At 57.4% G+C, this 19,521-nt stretch overlaps 1 protein-coding gene across 4 annotated transcripts in view; it reads right to left on the minus strand.

Annotated features, from left to right (window-relative positions):
- Positions 1–362: 362 nt before the first annotated feature.
- CXXC5 (CXXC finger protein 5) overlaps positions 363–19,521 on the minus strand; it is a 35,404-nt gene continuing 16,245 nt past the window's right edge. For 3 of the 4 annotated variants that reach the window (XM_055286046.2, XM_055286049.2, XM_055286050.2), the window contains exons 2-3: positions 2,796–3,879; positions 363–1,380 (exon numbers count right to left, since the gene is read on the minus strand). In XM_055286046.2, coding sequence (XP_055142021.1) covers positions 1,336–1,380; positions 2,796–3,719 — 969 coding nt within the window. In that variant the 5' untranslated portion in view covers positions 3,720–3,879 and the 3' untranslated portion in view covers positions 363–1,335. Of the gene's footprint in view, positions 1,381–2,795; positions 3,880–8,953; positions 9,055–19,521 lie in introns of those variants that run through there. The other variant, XM_055286048.2, reaches the window with a different exon arrangement.

Here is a 19,521-nt window from a genome sequence, read left to right on the forward strand (position 1 = left end):
TGCCTTGTGGTGCTGGTTGCTTTACTCATCGGGCCCTGATGAACTTAGGTGAACAGAGGTGGCCCCAGGTGAGTGAAGGTCCCTGGAGGTCCAGGTTCTGAGGCATGGGGTGCAACCAGGCAGGTGAGGTACTCCGGTACCAGTGACTTCCAGATTAAGAGCCTTTCCCTCCTGTCTGCTGGGCTGGTTGCTCCTACTCTCCCCGATTCTGGATCCAGAGGCCTCTCTTCCCCAAAGAAATTCCCATTCTAAATGTCCCTGGGCCATCCTTCTTTCTCCTCCAGGTGGTCCCAGACAACCCCTGCTCAGGAATGGCCCCCAAGTCAGCCCCCCAAAACCGGAGAGCAAGAAGCCAGCGGTGCTTCGTGACACAAACATGCATTCGTTTTATTCACAAAACAGCCTGGTTTCCTAAAACAATACAAACAGCATGTTCATCAGCAGGAAGCTGGCCGTGGGCAGGGGGGCCCAGGCCGCAGGGGGCCCCCTGGGGACCCACCCCCACCGGCAGGGGACCACGCAAAGAAGCCCTTTCATCTGTTGCCATTAGCAAGGCCAGAAAAACAAGACTTATTTTCTCTAAGTAGCCAGGATTGGAAATATCGAGACGGGGCTCCCCAGATCGCAATGGATAAACGAACAGAACTTTCATTTTTTCTTCCAAAATCATCACTGTTGGGGTGGGGGATCCCAGTCTGGGGACTGTGGGTGCAGCTCAGCTGGCCTGGTGCTCCCTCCCCTTCTGCGAGCTCCCTGCTGGCAGCTCTGCACGCGTGGATGGATACAGAGCGGCTTCTACATGGCGCCATCAACATTCTCTTTATGAACGTGAGTGGATTCTCCAGGCAAACTATGCACTATTTCATGGTCGGAAAGAATCAAAGGAAGTTTAAATGAGGGTGGAGTTAAACTGTGCTAAATTACAGTAGTGCTTATTAGTAACTAGATTTCAAAAGGTTACAGAAAATTTACATTCTCTACACAAAAACTGCATCTCCTGCACAGACAACATCGACATCGACACAGGAAGGAAACTGATTGTCCATTCTTTGCCCAGGAAGTCTCGGTACTTTATAGATTCGTCTTTACCTCTTTTTTGTTGTTGTTCTTCCGAAAAAGCAGTTTAAATTTTTTTCTTTTTCTTTTTATACTAGGGACGTGGAGATGTTAAAACGACAACAAAAAATATATATATAAAAACAGGAATGAAATCTGTGAGAGAATATTTTTGGTTCTAAAGACGGGTGCATCCGTTTGTCTTCGCCCGAATCCCTTGCTGGAGACCACACGAGCAGTGACATTGCACGGAGAGGGCAGCTTTGGGTTCCGCCGCCGTCACTGAAACCACCGGAAGGCGGCTCCCGTCGGAAGCATCACCTTCTGGCGGGGGCGGGAGACAAAAACAAGGAGAGAGTTCAGTCAGGGTCCGGGTAGGCCTGGAGCAAAGACGTTCCCCTGTGGATGGCCTCATGGCGGAGGGACAGGCATGGAGGAAGAGCAGCCACCCCTCGGAGCTCCTGCCACCCCAGCCAGGCCAAAGGAGGAGCTTGACCTGCTGGGCTGCTGGAAGGCCCTGAGGACTCTGAGGCCTCCTGAGCCACGGTGCCCAGGAACCCTCCCTTCCAGAGAGGAATTCTCTTCCCCTGGCCCAAAGGCAACAGCGCCAGGTGGCTGTGGCATGTTTCTGTAAATGAGCGTGTGAGCACGTGCAACGGGTGTGCATATGGGTGTGTGCCTCATGCTATGCTGAGCTGTGTGGCATGGAGCTGTGGGAGGTGGGTATTTGGGCTATTTCTCAAGCGGCCGTGTCTATGTGTGTGTGCATGTGTGTCTACACTGGACTAAAGTGGGTGCCTTTGTGTGTACATAGGAGAGCAGAAATGGAAGGGCTGGGGCTGGGGCTGGGGTTAGGGTTGGGGTTAGGGGAGGGTAACCAGGAGGCCATGGCTGGGATACACCACTGTTGTTTTCCAACCATTCTGGACATTTGCGTCAAGCCCACTCGTAGAGGGGCGGGGACAGGGGCAGGGACTGCAGGCTGAAAAGATGCTTTTGTACCCAGGCCTGGCACTCCAGCTAGGTTGCTGCATCTGGGGGCACAGGGATGGGCCCTGCCACAGGGGTGCAGAGATAGCAGCATGGGAACCCCTTGCCTTCTCCAAGCCAATCCCACAGTGGCTAGGCCCTTGTCCACTCCAGGCTCATGGTCACCTCCCCTTACCCCAGCCCCAAAAATCTGTCAAATAGGTGCCCAGACCAAGGGTTCTTCCAGGCCTCAGAGCAGGGCACCCAGCACTGGAACAGCTCTATCCTTGGGTGGCCTTGGGGGAAAGATGGCCCTGGAGGGGCAAATGAAGGGCTTAAGGGCACAGGGCCCGTGAAACAGAATCCCTTAAACAAGGCAGGGGAGAGACCCAGAGTTCTAGGTCATGGAGTGGATGCTTTAGGCCATGTCTGAGCATCAGAAACTTAGGTCCTGTATGGAAATCTCAATACCTGACCCAGAACCCCAGGAGAGGAATCAGAATCCCAGGGCCTGGCTGAGAATGCTAGGTCCTTGCCTGGAGTTTTATGCTTGCCTTGCAAATTACGGCCTGATGGGATTCTCAGAATGTGGCTCTGACTTTTGGGGCAGTAAACTGGTGTCTCGAAGCCAGACCCCCAGGCCCCAAGGACTGGGGGGGCATCCCCCAGACACTTGCCCAGCTAGGAAAGGCAGGGTCTGGGGATGGGGGTGGGTTTGGACTGCCAGACAGACACAAGAGCCCACACACCTCCCTCTAAGGCGCCGTTACCTCCAGAGCAGCGGAAGGCTTCTTTTTGAGTTCCTCACATTTTCTGAATTTGCAAATCTGATGGCCAGTCTTTCGGTTCCTACAACTGCTGCACTGCTCGCAGTTGATGCGCCGCCGGCAGGGCGCGCACATGCCGCAGCGTTTCCGCTTCTTCTTGCCAGAGCTGATGGCAGAGGCCAGCTCTCCCTGCATGGGGTACTCAGCCAGGCCCGCCATGTGCAGCGCGCTTTCGGCCAGGAACACACCTGCCGGGGTCATAATGAAGAGGCCTGGGTTGATGGGGAAAGCGCCCAGGTAGGGGAAGTCGGACTGGCCATTGAGGGCTTCGGCACCTGCCACAGCCTCCATGTCAGGCAGGCCAGCACCCGCCTCGCTCATCAGCGGGAGGTGCTCCTGCACCACGCGCTTCAGCATCTCTGTGGACTGCGCAAACTGCTGCAGCGTCAGCTGTCCCTCGGCTGCCAGATCCGTGGCCCGCTCTGCCTTGCTCAGCAGGCTGGCCACAGCACCACTTTTGTGCTTTGAGGTAGGGTTGCTTTTGTCCACCGCCATGGCCGCCGCCAGGTCGTGCCCATTGGCCAACAGGGAGGCAGCGGCTGCAGCCGCGGTGGCCTTGTCAGCAGACTCTCCGCCCATCATGCTGCCACAACCACTGCCACCACTGCTGCCAAATGAAGAGTAGTGGGAGAGCGGGCGGGAGCGGCGCAGGCTCTTGTTGAGGGGCTCACTGATGATACCGCTCTTGTTCCGACGCTCGGGGGGTGGTGTGTCATCTGCCACTGAGGCTGGTGCAGCGGCAGCCACCGCTGCACTCTTGTCTGCTGCTCCTGCCTTTGGACCACTGCTGCCACTGCCACTGCTGCCATTGGTGCTGCTGCTGCTACTGCCGCCGGCGTCCTGGGAGCCACCGCCGAGGCTCGACATGGTGGGGCCGAGGCCCAGACCCCGCTGCAGAGGGAGCCTGCCAACTGCCGAGGGTCCACAGACCAGGACCTGGCCCTGCTGCCCACAACAGAGATGCCTGGTGGGCCTCGCTGCTCAGGGCAGGCACATGGTCAGGTGTCCAGGTGGAAATGTCTTCACTCTGTCACAACAAGAGGATTCAGGGTCAGGGCAGCAGTGAACACCCCCCACTTCAACATCGCCACCACCGCCACTATCAACTGTCCTGTCATCCTGACCACCATGTGCTCGACCATGGATTTATTTATTTATTATTATTATTATTTTTTTCTCTTGAGACGGAGTCTCGCTCTGTCGCCCAGGCTGGAGTGCAGTGGCGCAATCTCAGCTCACTGCAAGCTCCGCCTCCCAGGTTCACGCCATTCTCCTGCCTCAGCCTCTCCGAGTAGCTGGGACTACAGGCGCCCGCCACCACGCCCGGCTAATTTTTTTGTATTTTTAGTAGAGACGGGGTTTCACCGTGGTCTCGATCTCCTGACCTCGTGATCCGCCCGCCTCGGCCTCCCAAAGTGCTGGGATTACAAGCGTGAGCCACCGCGCCTGGCCTGACCATGCATTTATTAAGCACCAGATCCATCCTGGTGAGAAATTTCTTATTTGTACTATCTCAGTTAAGACCCACAAGAACTCTAGAAGCAGTGGCTGGTAATCTACTTTATAGATGAGGCAAACAAGATTTAGGAGAACTACCAGTCTATGAACACACAGCCACCAAGTGGCATGGTGGAGGCCCTAGTCCAGGCTTCCACAGCTCAAATCTGCCCTGCTAGGGTCTAGGAAGACCTGCTGGAAGCAGGCAGTACTTCTTGTGCTGGGGTGAGAGAGTGTTGGAGATGCTTATTAGCCGGGTGCAGTGGCTCACGCCTGTAACCTCAGCACTTTGGGAGGCAGAGGCAGGCAGATCGCTTGAGCTCAGGAGTTTTGAGACCACCCTGGACAACATGGTGAAACTCTATCTCTGCAAAAAGTACAAAAGTTAACCAGGTGTGGTGGTACATGCCTGTAGTCCTAGCTACTCAGGAGGCTGAGGTGGGAGGACTGCTTGAGCCCAGGAGGTTGAGGATGCAGTGAGTTATAATCATGCCACTGCATTCCAGCCTGGATGACAGAGTGAGACCCTGTCAAAAACAAAAAACAAAACCAAAAAAAAAACCACCTCCACATCCTAATCTTCCTTCTCCATCCGAGGAGAACAGTGCTTGATAGTACAGATCATCAAGTCTGGAAGGCTGCCCCTGGATCCTCATCTGGGGATTCCTAATACACATCTGTTATTTCAAGGCTCTGACATGTTCTGCAGGCAAAGGAACCTGGTTGCCTTTGTGTAACCCAGTTTGCCAATGAGTGCAGAACCCTTATTTCAGGGATCTTCTCCCCTGCTGCTACAGGGCGAGCAGCACAGGGCCAGAGGACGAGTTGTCCCTTGCCACAGTGAGAGGACGTGCTTGTGCACACCCTGGCACACGCTTCCTTCTCAACCCCCGAACCACAATCATTATCGTCTCAGACCTCATTCTTGTCTCTACTCAGGCCTCACTGTGGTGCTCTGGACTGGCTCCCAGATTGGGGGCGGCGGTGGGCAGAGGCCTCACAAGGCCTGCAGAGTAGGGCCTGGGTGGAGGTCTCAGTGAGAACCCAGAGAGCCGGGGTGGGCTGTTGCCAGGAGGGGCCTCTGGCTGGGGCAGGCTGGCACTGAGGAGTAGGCATGACCCTCAAGGGAATGGAGCCCAGCAGGAGCCTGTCCTCTGGCTGCCTCCACATTTCCAAGGCAGCCTGTCCCGGGACAGGGCCTGCTCTACTCAGGTCTCAAGGCTAAGGTGTCTGAGCTGCCTCCTCAGCTGGAGGAACTGGGCCAGATGGAGCAAGGCGGCGGTATCCTCATCAGTCCTGGCTCTCCAGCCTCGCTTCCCTGTCTGCCTGCTGTGGCCTAGCATCCCCCAGGAGAGGGGTGGGAGGACAAGGCCCAGCCCCAGAGCAGCTGGAAGCTCAAGGGGGAGGTGCACATCTGGCGGGCCCCATCGAGCCCTGGGCTTGAGGGCAGCACACACTGGATCTTTGTCCCCAGGCAACCCCAAAACCCCCCTAGTCACAGGACTCAAGCCTGTCCCAAGAGAGCATCTAGTCCAACCCTCTGCATTTACAGAGGGGGAAACTGAGGACCCAAGCAGGGCGGGGGAGGGGGGCTTCCCCAGGACTAAGGAGTGGCCAAAGAGGACCGGGTGTGGAGAAAGGAAAAGCTCTGTTTCTAGGGTGGGGCGAGTAGCCGGCATCAACAGCCAGATACTCCCTGTCCCTCCCCAGTGGGCACCAGACCACCTAGGGCTCCTTCCTAGCAGAGGGAAATGGGTGAGGAGGAAGAGCTGGGCAAGCTGGCAGATTCCACCAGGACAGAGCCGGGGGGCCCTGGCAGGGAATCCAGGCTGGGCTGGGGGGCATCAGAGGTCAGAGCGGAAGCAGGAAGACCATGTGTGTCCAAGGATAGCTGTGTTCCCTCCCACCTCATAAGGGCCAAGACCAGGATGGTCTTTTTAGCCCCTCTCCTCAGAGATTGGTAACCCCTTCAGGAATCAGTGACCCTGGCTAGTTGTTGGGGACCAGGGTCAGTGAGATCAGGGACAGAAACCATCAAGTCAGCTCATCCAGCTCCTGTCCAACTAAGCTCATCTGCCCTGCCCGGGACAACAACCCCGGCAGCCCAGATACTGGGTCAGGGGAGAAGGCAGAAGGCAGGTGTCTTGTGGGCTGGAGAGATGGGAGGGGAGCAGGCTGCGCCCCAGCCCCTGTGTGCATCCCCCGCCTCTGCGGCCTGCTGGCTGGTGGCAGAAATCGATAGCTGCATTAACGCTGCTCCTGCTCTGCTCACCCCCTCCCTCCTCCCAGCTCCAGGATCTGGCTCTGCGTGCGGGGCGGGCAGGTCAATTAGAAGTCAGCTCCCTCCAACACAGCCGGCCTGCGCTCAGGGCTGGCGCTCTGGCTGAGCGTCTCGGCTTTTGTCTCCATCCTGAGTCTCTCCTGGTGGGGACCAAACCTCATGTTCTGTTCCTCTCTTGGAATTTCTCTGATCTTCCACTACTCTGTCCTTCCTCAGGGCCCACCCACACCCAGCCTCTGAGGTCCTGGGACATGCTGAGCTTGGGACCAGAGGATGTGATATGTCACCAAACAGGTGCTGCAGGCAGAACACTATGGTTTTTCAGCCACAGAAGTTGAAGGGAGGTGGGTACACGGGGGGACTGGCTCACAGGGATAACTCTGTTTTCAAATCCAGAGTGGACAGACATGAACATCTGGTCCTCAAGCTTGTTCCAAATCGGTCCTGGTACCTGGCTCATCTTCTCCTTCAGACCTTAGGAAAAACTGATGCCCCGGTCCCAGTGGACCCCTGACCAAAAGCCCCATTTGCCCTACTCGTGGAAGGGGAGGACATAGAGGGGACGTTCTCCCAGGTCCCAGCCTTCTACTCTAGGGCACACAGCCACCCCTTCCAGGCCAGGAAGGGCCTGGCAGTGCCCAGGCAGCAGGGGAGGAGTCAGGGCTGCGTTGAAGCGGAGCGGGAATGAGCGGGAGGGAAAGCTGGCGGGCAGGCGGCGGCGGGCGCATCCATCATCGGCCCTGCCAGGAACGCATCCAGCCCCCAAAAAGAAATACTGCGCCTGAGGAGGGACAACAAAGGGCTCCGTTTCATCAGCAATGCGGAGCCAGCGCCCCGCCGCCCCGCCAGCCGCGGTCAGCCCACAAAGGACCCCTTTGTCCATGCAGGAGCCGGCCAGCCGGGAGCTGGGACCAGGGGCTGACAGGTGGGGACAGAGCACGGGGGGCTGAGGGGGGACGAGTCATGGAAAGCTGGGGGGCAGAGGGGCATGTGGGGGCAGAACAGAGACAGGTGGTGGGGACAGAATCATGAGACAGAGAACTAGAGGAGTGGATCAGAGAAAAGGGGAGCTGGAGAGGAGGGGGCAGAGGGTCAAGGTTAGTGGAGACAGTGTCATGGGAAGCAGTGTCTGGGGCAACAGGGTTCAGAGACCCAGGGAACCAGGACACCTTGTCCAGGCTCAGGGACTTGAGGGTCTAAAAGACAAGGAAACAGCCCTGAGGAGGGAATCCCAGAAGGCAGCTGGGCATGCCCACAGGAGAGGGAGGCAGAGGGAAGGGTAGAGAAGTAGCGAGGAGACCAGATCAGACCCACTGTGTAGCCCAAGGCCTGAGAAGAGGAGGTGGGGAGGAGTCTGGGGAGGAGGGCTGGGGAGGAGGGCTGGGGAGGAGGGTGGAGAGAAGGACTGGGGTGGAGGTGGGGAGGAGGCTAGGGAGGAGGGCTTGGGGGGAGGCTGGGGAGGAGGTGGGGAGGACTGGGGTGGAGGTGGGAAGGAGGCTAGGGAGGAGGTGGGGAGGAATCTGGGGAGGAGGGCTGGGGAGGAATCTGGGGAGGAGGCTGGGGAGGAGGGTGGGGAGAAGGACTGGGGAGAAGGACTGGGGAGGAGGGTGGGGAGGAGGGCTTGAGGGGAGGAGGCTGCGGAGGAGGGTGGGGAGAAGGACTGTGGACAAGGTGGGGAGGAGGCTGGGGAGGAGGGCTTGGGGGGAGGTGGGGAGGAGGCTGGGGAGGAGGACTGGGGAGGACTCAGGAGGAGGTGGGGGGTAATGGGTTCTTGGCCCCAGAGCATGGCTGCAGGGCCCAATGCCTCCTGTAGGCTCCAGCTAACTGGCTGAGCTGGAAGGAGAGGGAGACTCATACCTGGGGCCACCCTCCTGGCAGTGGAGGCCACCCTGTGCCTCTACCCTAAGGCTCTGGCCAGCCCCAGAAGGCACGGAGCCTGCCCCCTTCTAGCCAGCCCCCACCACCTGTGTTGCCACTCCGGTTTCCTTAACCAACAGATCCTATCGACTAGCATTTACTGAGTATCTACTGTGTCCCAGGCCCTGTGCTTTTATGCTTTACATGTCTTAGCTTCTGAATGCCTCCCCAGAACCCAGGGAGACAGAAACTATTTGCCAATTTCAGACATGAGGAAATTTAGGCTCAGAGAGGTTCAAGCTGTCAGCCTCAGGTCAAACAGCTGGTGCCTAGCAGGGGCAGAGCTTGAACCCAGAGCCCAAGTGTTAGTCACCCTGCTCTGTGGCCACTTTTGCAATTGACAGAGTGGCCCAAGGCAGGTGACCTAGGTACCCCTAAGGCTGCTCTCACTCCCCAGGATTGTTACCGTGCCTGTCACCTCTCCGTGGCTGGGGGCAAGCTGTCACAGACCCCAGGAGAGTGCCCCCACCTGGGGGACTTGGAGATGCCCAGGGCCCGGAATGCTAAGCCAGTGACATCATAATGCCAGCTGGCAGTGAGGTCACTGGAGGTGGTGGCAGTGCCCTTATTCAACCCTCAGCCCTAGAAGAGCCTCACTTCATCCCCCGCAGGGTTCAATCTTGAACTCTCGGGCCAGAAAGCACAGGGAAGGAGGGGACATCCTGGGATGACATAGTGCCATCTGCACACAGACATGTACACAGGTGGCCCACAGCTGGATGTTCTAGATATTCCTTTGCACACATCTTCCCTGCACCTACCTTGACAGCAGCCCTGTACCTTATGATACCAGACAGACAGCAGAGCACATAGACCCAGACCCCAGCACTGCCTTCCAGGAGTGCACAGGAGCTGGGCCCACAGTCACATGAACCAGTGTGAAACAAGAGCTGGAAGGGGACACAGTGAGCTATCTGGGGCCTTCCTGGAGGAAGGGACGGCTAGGTTGAGAGTTAAGGATAAGGAGAAGCAATGAGAGGGGACAAAGGCATGAAAGAGAAGCCTAAGCAGGTGGGGAAGTGGACGTGAGGTGTGTCTATGAGGCTAGCAGGGTCCCAGTTGTGCAGGGCCTTGAGGCCAAGGGCAGGATTTTTATTATTATTATTATTATTTTAATTTTTAGTAGGGATGAGGTCTTCCTATGAGGATCAAGCAATCCTCTCACCTGGGCCTCCCAAAGTGCTGGGATTATAGGCGTGAGCCACTGCGCCTGGCTGGCAGGATTTTTAAAAAACAGTTTTATCGAGGTATAGTTTACATACTATAAAATTCTTCCACATTAAAGTATACATATAATTTAATGATTTTTAGTAAATCAACAGAGTTGTGCAACCATCACCACTACCAAGGGCAGGGTTTGACCAAGGCACCATCCCCCGCTATTCCCTGCTGGCTGACCAGCCTTGCAGCCATCCTGCCTGCCCAGGGAGGCTTGTGGAAGAGGCTGCGTTTCAGGACCCCTAACACTGGCCCAGCAGAGCTGCACACCCCGGCTCAATGCACCACTTCCCACGCTTCCATGCAGCACTTGACACCCCAGCCCTTGCCCCCTCCCTGCCACCTTGGTGGGCTGGTCTCCTTGGCCTCCAAGTGAGGCAAAATAGGCAGACAGGCTGATGGTGGGCAAAGCAGACCACAGGCTATGGTGGTTGAACCAAGCTGGGCAATGGGGTGGAAGGGAGGGTGTTCCGTCTCTGATTTCCATGATTCAGCCTGGGGAGTTTCCAGAGGGAAAAAGAAGCCCTGCTCAAGCCCAGGGAGACTGGTCTTGGAGGCAGGGAGAAACGCAGCCCCAGGCGGAGAGCACAGGGCACACATCCAGCTATGGATGGACACACATACCCCCACACACTGGCCACTGTGAGCACCCAGCGGGTGGCCTGGGGTGAGACATGGTCTCAACCCCACTAGAGTCACCCCAAGACTGACTGCCAAGGACAGAACAAGGGACAGCATTTCTATGTCCCTGACTCCACACCCCTGACCCTCTTACACCCCTCCTCCTGGGGTGGGTACCAACCATGCCTTGGCCTGAGGACTAAAGGGTTTGAGCAAACCTGGAGTACGTAGGGCTCTGTTTTCTCTCTCTCTCTCTTTTTTTTTTTTTTTTTTTTTGACGGAGTCTTGCTCTGTCACCCAGGCTGGAGTGCATGGCCCGATCTTGGCTCACTACAACCTCCGCCTCCCAGGTTCAAGCAATTCTCCTGCCTCAGCCTCCAGAGTGGCTGGGATTACAGGCACACACCACCACACCTGGCTAATTTTTGTATTTTTAGTAGAGATGGGGTTTCACCATGTTGGTCAGGCTGGTCTTGAACTCCTGACCTCAGGTGATCCACCCACCTCAGCCTCCCAAAGTGCTGGGATTACAGGCGTGAGCCACCGCACCCAGCCAGGCTCTGTTCTGCTTTACGGTGCTCCCCAAAACAGCTGGAGGAGGGGATCAGCCCATTCATGCACAGCAACACTGAGGCCCCGGACAGGAAGTAAGCTCTGACCTGGGGCTCTAGGGACTGAGATGCCTGGGAGGCCTCTGATAAAGACAGGCCCTTTCCTCAATAAGCACCTCCCTCAGGCCAGGTTCCTTTCCTGGAAGAGTCAAAGGTTCAGGAAGACCCTTCCTCATTTTTTGACCTTGGGAAAAAACTGGCCTCTGAGACAGTTTTCCCATCTGTCACATGGGACCGTAGCTAACAGGTATGGGGCTCTTCCTATGTGCCACACTGTCCATGCTTTATCTCATGTTATCCTCATACCCAATCTCTGAAGGAAGTCCTATTATTGCCCCATTTAGAGTAGGCAATTTGATTAAGCAGGTGTAATGACGCCTTGTCTATCTGGGATCCCCTGAATCTTGTAGCAAACATTTCCCAATGTGGTGATCTCTGAGCTGACACCAATCAGAAATCAGGCCGACGTACCCCCTCAGGACCTCCCTACTGATGGGCCTCACCATGGGACAAGCCAGGAAAGGCTAGTCCAGGGATGCATGAGTCAAGAAATCAGAGATGGGGCACTGTCCTTCTGGGGCTCCTGTGTGGGGTGTGTTTGTGTGTCTGGGGTTGGGGGAGGCCTATGTGCATAGGACTGGCTAGGGAACTGGAGTCCTGAGGTCTAGGTTTGTGGCTCTACCCTGTCCCTCCCTGACTGGTGACTTTGACCAAGCTCTTTCTGCCACTAAGCCTCAGTTTCCCATTAGTAAAATGGAAAAGAATGGCTCTTGCTCCTCACCCCAAACTACAGCAGGAGTCACGATCCCAGGGCATATCATGGGGAAGGAGGTACAGATACAGAGGGCAATCCCCTCCACCCTCCAGACCTCAGGAGGAAGGCCTCAGAGGCCCGGATCAGTCACTGATATGATCTGCAGGTAGGAAACTGATTTGAGAGAAGGGTTTTGAGCAGGACGCAGGGCTGAGACTGAACCCTAGAAGAGGTGAGACCTATCGGGGCAAGGAGCATCCAGTCCCTTCCACTCTTAAGTTCCCCAGAGGACATTAAAATAAACAGCAGGTCCTGGCCGGGCGCAGTGGCTCACGCCTGTAATCCCAGCACTTTGGGAAGCTGAGGCAGGTGGATCACCTGAGGTCGGGAGTTCGAGAGCAGCCTGACCAACATGGAGAAACCCTGCCTTTACTAATAATACAAAAATTAGCTGGGCATGGTGGTGCATGCCTGTAATCCCAGCTACTTGGGAGGCTGAGGCAGGAGAATTGCTTGAACCCGGAAGGCAGAGGTTGCAGTGAGCCAAGATCATGCCATTGCACTCCAGCCTGGGCAACAAGAGCAAAACTCCATCTCAAAAAAATAAATAAACAAACAAACAAACAAATAAACAGCAGGTCCTAATAATGCACACTCACTGGCTACCAGGCACTGTGCTAAGCATTTCACATGCATTTTCTCACCGGATTCTACTACAATTATTATCCTCATTTGACAGATGAGGCAACTGAGGCTCAGGGACATAAAGTCACCTGCCTAAGGTCACAAGGTAAGTGGCAGAGCCAGGATTTAAACCCAGGTCTGTGTGACTCCAGGACCTGGCGCTCCAACCCTGGCTGAGGGTTCCGCAGCACATGGAGGGAAGACTTCAGCTAAAGGGTGAGGTCCAGTTCAGCTCTCGGCTTGGGGAAATCCCCTAGGTTTCCCTTGGATCCTGGAGGGTGGCTCTCAGGGCCCTGTTGCAGAGAAGTCTGCAGCTGTACCCCAAGGCCCAGGAAAATATGGGGAAGGGGCTGCGGGTGGGCCAGACGGGGCAGGCTGGGCCAGAGCTCCGGGCATTCCGCAGCCTCCGCAGGAAGCAGAATGGGACGGAAACCGGCTCCTGCCTCCTCCCCCAGAATCCTGTGGGCAGCCCAGCCGGCCGCACAGAGGCCCTCTTTGTGCCTGCCCCAATCCGCCACCCGAGGCTGGCCCAGGGTTTTGAGTTTCCTGGGGGGTGGGGGCCCAGCCACTGCTAAGCCTCCCTCTAGCTCCTCTCCTGGGGGCAGCCACAGCAGTCCACAGCTGGAGGAGGAAGAGAGGGGACAGCCAGGGACACTCTAGAGACCATGGGGGCCTGGAGTCTGCCCACACCCCATTCCTCCAACATTTACACACCCAAATCAGGGGCTGGAGGTGGGAAGAGGGACCCAGAGACAGAGCTGAGGTCACCCCCCAGAGTCTGCCTCTGCCAGCAGCCACCAAGCCCATCATGACACACCTGGAACCCCCCCCACACCCCATCCCACGCCATCCTGGTGCTCTTGGGCCTAGAGTGGTGCACACAGTGAGGGCGGGCAGTGGGCCGGGCAGTCCTTGTCAAACCATTTCCCACTCTCCGAGGCTCCCTGGACACAGGGCTCAGCAAGCTGAGGCCTCAAGCTCACTTCCCAGTATTTCGGGGGACAAAAGCCCCTCGGGTGGCATAACTGCCCAAGGATGCTGGGCACCTGGGAATGAGCTCAAGGGGCTGGAGTGTTTATGGTGACGAGAGCAACGCATAGTGTGTTTTCGTGTGTCTACCTGGGAGGTGTGCTGCACAACTGTGTGTGAGTGTGCCCAGTGGACTGTGAGTGTGCCCGGTTGAGTGTGTAGTCTCAAGATGTCGCCCTCTACAGACCACAGCATTAAAGCATATACGGGGATCATGTAGCGGTCCTGAGGGAGATCTTTGACTCTGTGACCTCCCTGAGGGTAAAGTGGAGGTGTGTGTGTGTGACCCAAGTCTGTGAATGCACATGGATGTCCAAGTGCATGCGTGTGTGAATAGGGTGGTTTACGTGGTGAGAGGATGTTTGTGGGGTCTTTTGGTCTGTACGTGTCAACACATCTTTGCCGCATGAATGCCAGTGTGTGTATGTTCGCATGCACTGAGTTGTGTCAGGAGCTCTGGGCTGTATGTGAGTCTGAGGCCCTGCTGGAACGGGGATGGTGTAGACAGGAACTGGTGCCTATGGAAACAGGAAGCTGCCCACAGGTGCACCTGGGCTGTGGTGGGGGCTGGGTTCCATCCAGGTTCAGTTTGTGCCTCTGAGAAACCAACCCAGGGTTCCACTAGGCGAGAATCTGTCCCAGCTGTAAGGGGGACACCTGTCTTGTCTGCTGTTGAAGGTCCAACAGCTCTGGCCAGTGTCTACCCGCCTGCCTGGCCTGAGCATGGAAAAAACTGGAAAACAAAAGCCCCCGGACCGCAGGCCCTCCCTGCAGAGGCGTGGGGGAGGCAGGCGAGAGGCGGGAGGCTGAGGAGGAGGGAGGGAGGTGTCGCCGCAGCCCCGGAACACAAAAATAATGAGGCGAGAGGGGCCATGGGGCCGAGCCGGCTGGTTCCGGAGTCGCTATCTGACCTTGACAGATGCCACAGCTGGGCGCCTGGAGAGGAGCCGCCGCCACAGTGCTGCAGAACCCCCCCAGCACCTCCCCCAGGCCAGGGTCGATGGAGGCTCAGGCTGGCCCCAGGCACAGGCAGCCACCCCATGAGGTGGGAGCCAGAAGACCTCGGAGCACCTCCTAGTAGTGTGGATGGGGATGGGGTAGGGAGCTCTGGAGGCAAAGGAGTGGGAGCAAGGCCACTGCAGGGCACGGGAGGCAGCAGTGGGGTCTCCTGAGGGTGCCCCCGCCCTCAGGTAAGGCTACATGTGTGAGAAGCACGCACAGCCTGCTTGTGTGTGTGTAGCTTGGCTGTGGGGCTGAGTGTGTGTGGAGAAGGGAAGTAAAGCGTGAGTGTGGGTGTGACAAAAATTGTACTTGTGTGCATGTGTCCTTGGGGTCACACAAGGCTGAGAAGACAGGCTAATGTCCCTGAAATGGGTGTGACCACATCACTTGGTGTGGGCACTGATCACTCCCCAAACTCATTTAGAGCCATAGCTGTCCTGGCGGGGGCAAGCCATGCTGGGTCTAGGGGTAGGGTGGGAGACAAAGACAGCCACAAGTCTTGTCACTTGCAGATGGGGGAGGGGCGCCCCTCCAGCCCTTCCTGACCTACCCTCTCTCTCTCTATGGCGATTGTCCCAGGCACTCAGTGATGGGCACGGGGCTGGGCACCGCCACTCCAGGGACATCAGCCAGGGGCTGGGGTGTGAGTTGCAGGAGGTGATGCTGGGCTGGTGGTGGATTAGCAATTCCGAGCACTGGCTGCATAATTAAAAAATCATTACGGCAGGCGGGCAGAGCTGAGTGTGAGCTCACGCTCAGAGCGGGCGGGGACACTGCCATGGCGCTCCCCCTCCCACTGCTTCCCCGAGGAAAAATCCCACCTGCTAATATAATTATGGAAAAACACAAGCACAGAAATTTGGTTTCAGCAAACAACGTGCCTCAGTGCCCAGGGCCTGCCTGGCCCTCAGCACAGCGAGCAGGCTGGCCACTGGCACCCAGGGCTCATGGCAGTAAGGCAGGCCCTGCTAGGTCCAGACATTACCTCCACCCCCTCAGTAGCCCCCTAAGAGAGCAGACTGGGAGAGGTATACAAAGCCCAGCTCCCTAAATCCCAAATTCAGGAGAAAATGGGCTGGTGCTGATGGTTTACAAACGGGGAAACTGAGGCTAAGGAATCTACATAAGGTCACTGTGTTTGTGGCAAAGCCAAGAGGAACTGGATCCGTGCTCAGTGCAACACCTCAGGGCTCAACACCCCCTCCCGACTCCCCCTATCATCAGTCACCCCCCAGCCTTCTCCGCTCTGCCTGGGATAAGCATATCTCTCCCGAGACTGTAGAGAGCCTCCAAGCCAGGTACCCCGGCACGGCCCAGAGCCTACTCAGACCTGCACGCCACGATGGGGTTCAGGGACAGGGCATCCTGGGCTCGTCTGGGTTAAGCCAGGCGAGCAGAGCTGGCTCCCGCCCCGAGAAACGCGGCCAGCTCTGGGGCACAGGCCCCAGAACGGCAGGAACAGCCGCCATCACCTCGGGCCTGGAGCGGGCAGCGGGCCTGGAGCGGGCAGTGGACGGCGCGGGAGGGAGCCGGGCCTAATTAGTCGGCCTGGGACCCGGGCGGGCGCCGGGGCGGCAGACGCGGCCGCCAGAGCCGCGCAGGCACGTCCGCGTCCGGCTGGGAGGCGGCAGGGAGCCGGGAGGCGGCAGGGAGCCGGGAGGCGCCCTGAGCCGCGGCGGGACAGGCAGCCTGGGAAGGCCTGGGCCAAGGAGATTCCGCACCGAGAAGGCTGGCCTCCCCTCATTCCACGGTGCCACCAGGCGCAGCAATTAGAGGCTTTCAAAGTTTGTCCTTAATTGGTTTCATTTTTGCCTCATAAATGATTCATGGCCCCAGAGGTCTGGGAGGCGGAGGGAGTGGCAGGGGAAATTTGGGGAGGTTTTTGCCTCGAGCCAAGCCCCCTACCTGAGGTTGGGGAGGGTGCCGCAGGCCCAGCCCAGGAAGGGATGAGAGGGGCTGGGAAGCCTCGGGCAGGTGGGACCCTGCAACAAAAATTAAAACCCAGGCCCTCTCCTTGGAGCGCTGACTAATTAGGAACTGCAACTTCTTTTCAGCACACCAGAGCTCTGCAACCAGGCCTGGAGCCACCGCAGCTGCTGGGGCCCTGGGAGCATGAATAATAATGTGATGATAACAGAATAACAGTGTCAGTAGTAATAATAAGGATGGCGAGAACAACATATGCGTGATCTCTTTCAGCCACCCCTGCTCCCGCAAACACTAAGATCTGTTTCACAGATGAAGAAACTGAGGCTCAAAGGCCTGCCCTCTGACCCTCAGTCTGATGCCACAGCCCCTTAACACCCAAACCCCCAGGCTCTTAAGAGCACAGGACTGACTATTCACCCTCCAGGAATAGTGCCTGCCAGGAGCGTCAGGAGCTGCAGGGCCTAAGGAAGCCTGGGAATGGTCCTGAGGCCTGAAAGAAGACCCCAGCCGGTACCAAGTGGCCCCACACCCACCTGAACCAGGCTGGCTCTGCCCCTCAACAGGCTGTGTGACCTTGCAGGGCCTTAACTGACCCATCTGTAAAATAGGGGCACAGGAGCCCTATGCCCCCACATTGAGTGCTAACCCAGTGCTGGGCACTAGGATAGACAGGAGATACCATGGACCCCATGGTCAGAGAGCTCCCAGTCTAGGGACACACACAGAAAGGTTTAAAAAAGTCTGTACAGAGAACCCTGAGCGCTCAGTCAATGGGCAAAGTGCTGGGGAGCAGTACCCAGAGGGCTTCTTGGAGGAGGTGAGGTGGGAGGAGGAAATGCCTCTCCTCTGACCCCATAACCAGCCCACACAGGATGCTCAGGGAGTGGGTGTGGCCCACTTAAACCCAAGACTGGGGTTGGACCTTGAAGAAACCCAGAACTACAGACCACATCAGAGTGACAGGGATGCAAAGTGCCCAGCTCAGCCTGCCCATGATGCTCCCTTTGATCCTGAACAGCTATAGGAGGTGAGGCATAAACTGAGCAGGGCCCACCTGGCCCCTGGAAATCCTGGAGGTGAGGGAACACATGAAACAAGTCAGAGGGTAAATGCTGGGTGGGCTGACTCCACTGGAGCAGGGCCCAGGGTCTCACAAATATCATCTCCTGTATCCTTCAGTTCCTCTGACACATGCACCAGGCTCCCCTCTCAAAACCCACTGGTCCTCAGGCCCCAGCCACAGCACAGTCCCAGTCAGCTCGCTGCTCTCCCACCCAGCCTGCTTCCACTGGGCAGTGAAACAGCCTGTGCCAGGGCCAGCACCACTTCAAGTGGTTGTACGTCCCTGCACCTCTCCGCAGCTCTCTGAATGGCATCTATGATCTTTCCCATTTCCCAGATGAGCAAAATGAGGCTTAGAGAAGCTAAGGGACCTGCCCAAGGCCACATAGCTCAGGAGCACCCACGTTCCTCTCCCTGGCCTCTTTGTGGCTCAGTATCCCTGACCTGTCCCAGGCCTGGCCATTCTTGCCCCAGCCCTGACGCTTCTCCTGTCTGGACAAAGACCACACCAAAGCCCACACTCCTGCAGAAACTAGGACTTGATCTGGCTGAGGCTTGTGGTCAGAAGACCCACAGGAGGTCCAGGAGGTAGTGGGGGTCACTGTGTACCCTGAGACCCCTGGGGCATGGGGGTCTTCTGAGGCTTGGATGGGGTAGCAGGGGAAGCTCCCACAGGCACACACAGGGATGGGGGTGAAGGGGCTGACCATATTCTGTGGCTTCCTCCCTGGGAAGAGCCAACTTCAAGGCCCCTATCACCCACACTTGGGAGGAGGCCATCCATGGGATTCTGAAGCTGGGGCACACATCCTCTGGAAATCAGACCGAGCTCTACCCACCTCTGCTCCACCCTGCTGGAGGACACTGCTGAGAAGCCGGGCAAGGCCCACCCTCTCCGAGCCTCAGTGGCTTCATCTGCACACTGGCCCGATAATGTCCTCTGAGCCCTTTGAAAAAGCTTTGAGAATAGGTTTAGAGGTTTTCCTTGAGAAAAGGGGTTTGGAAGAACTGGTCTATTTTTGGTTGGGGGCACTTGAGACACTGGGGTCAGTGTACCATAGCAGCTTGGCAATGGCTTGTTGAAAACACACAAGTGGCCGGGTTCTTATCCTCAGCAGGTCTGGTCAACAAACCCTTCCCAGGTGCCCACTCTGGGCCAGGACACTGGTCTGCCCTTTGCTCCTCGCTGTCCATCTACCTGTCCCAGGGCTGCCCAGCCAGGTCACTGGGGTCCCTCTCCCCGGCCTGCCCGGAAGCTGCACGTCTCCAGTGGGTCAGCACTGACGTCAGCAAGACTGGCCGGGCGTGAGGCCCGCCACCTCCGGAATCACCAATTAATTAACTTTTTCAAATTAATTTCCCAAGCAAAATTCCATAATTACATCTGTCTCCATCAGCCCAAGCTAGGCAGGCAAGAGGACCCTGCAATGAGGTGGAATGTGGTGTAAGAGGGTGGCCATACCAGCCCTGGGACCAGCTCAGAGAGGCCACTGGGGGTTAGGTTTCACCACAGTCGGGCACTGGCCTGGCATCCTTATGGATGCTATCTGGGAAAGGAGGGGGCTGAGAGACCAGAGCATTCCGGCAAGGAGGTGGGGGCTCAGGGAGACCCATGGCTGGCCCAGTTCATCCCGATGCCCCCACCCCCCACCCTGGTGCCCCTAAACCACAGCAGGTCTTGGCATGGCCCAGTAGCAGCACAGGCACCGCGAGGCTGAGGAGGCCGCGGCTGCGGCGTTCTAATTTCCCAAAGGGGCTGAGATTAATTAGCTCACACACAGGCGCAGAGAGGGAGAGGAGAGTGGGAGCAGGAGCGGGGAGCGTCAGGCGAGGAGCTGGCTGGCACTCCCCCCTGCCTGCCCGGCAGGCAGTCAGCGGCCTTGACAGCCTGGGTGCTCTGAAGGTCAGTGGCCAAGCTGGCTGAGCCAGCAGATTGGCACCGTCTCCTTCCCAGAATCCTCAAGACCAAGGCTGGGGTACAGTGACCAGGAGGATAGTCTGGGGGGAGGGGCTCCGCTGTCACCACGCTCTATCAGTTCTGTGCCAGGTGCTCTGTCCACATCA

Source organism: Symphalangus syndactylus, chromosome 7 (assembly GCF_028878055.3).
Source record: "Symphalangus syndactylus isolate Jambi chromosome 7, NHGRI_mSymSyn1-v2.1_pri, whole genome shotgun sequence".
Taxonomy (NCBI): domain Eukaryota; kingdom Metazoa; phylum Chordata; class Mammalia; order Primates; family Hylobatidae; genus Symphalangus; species Symphalangus syndactylus.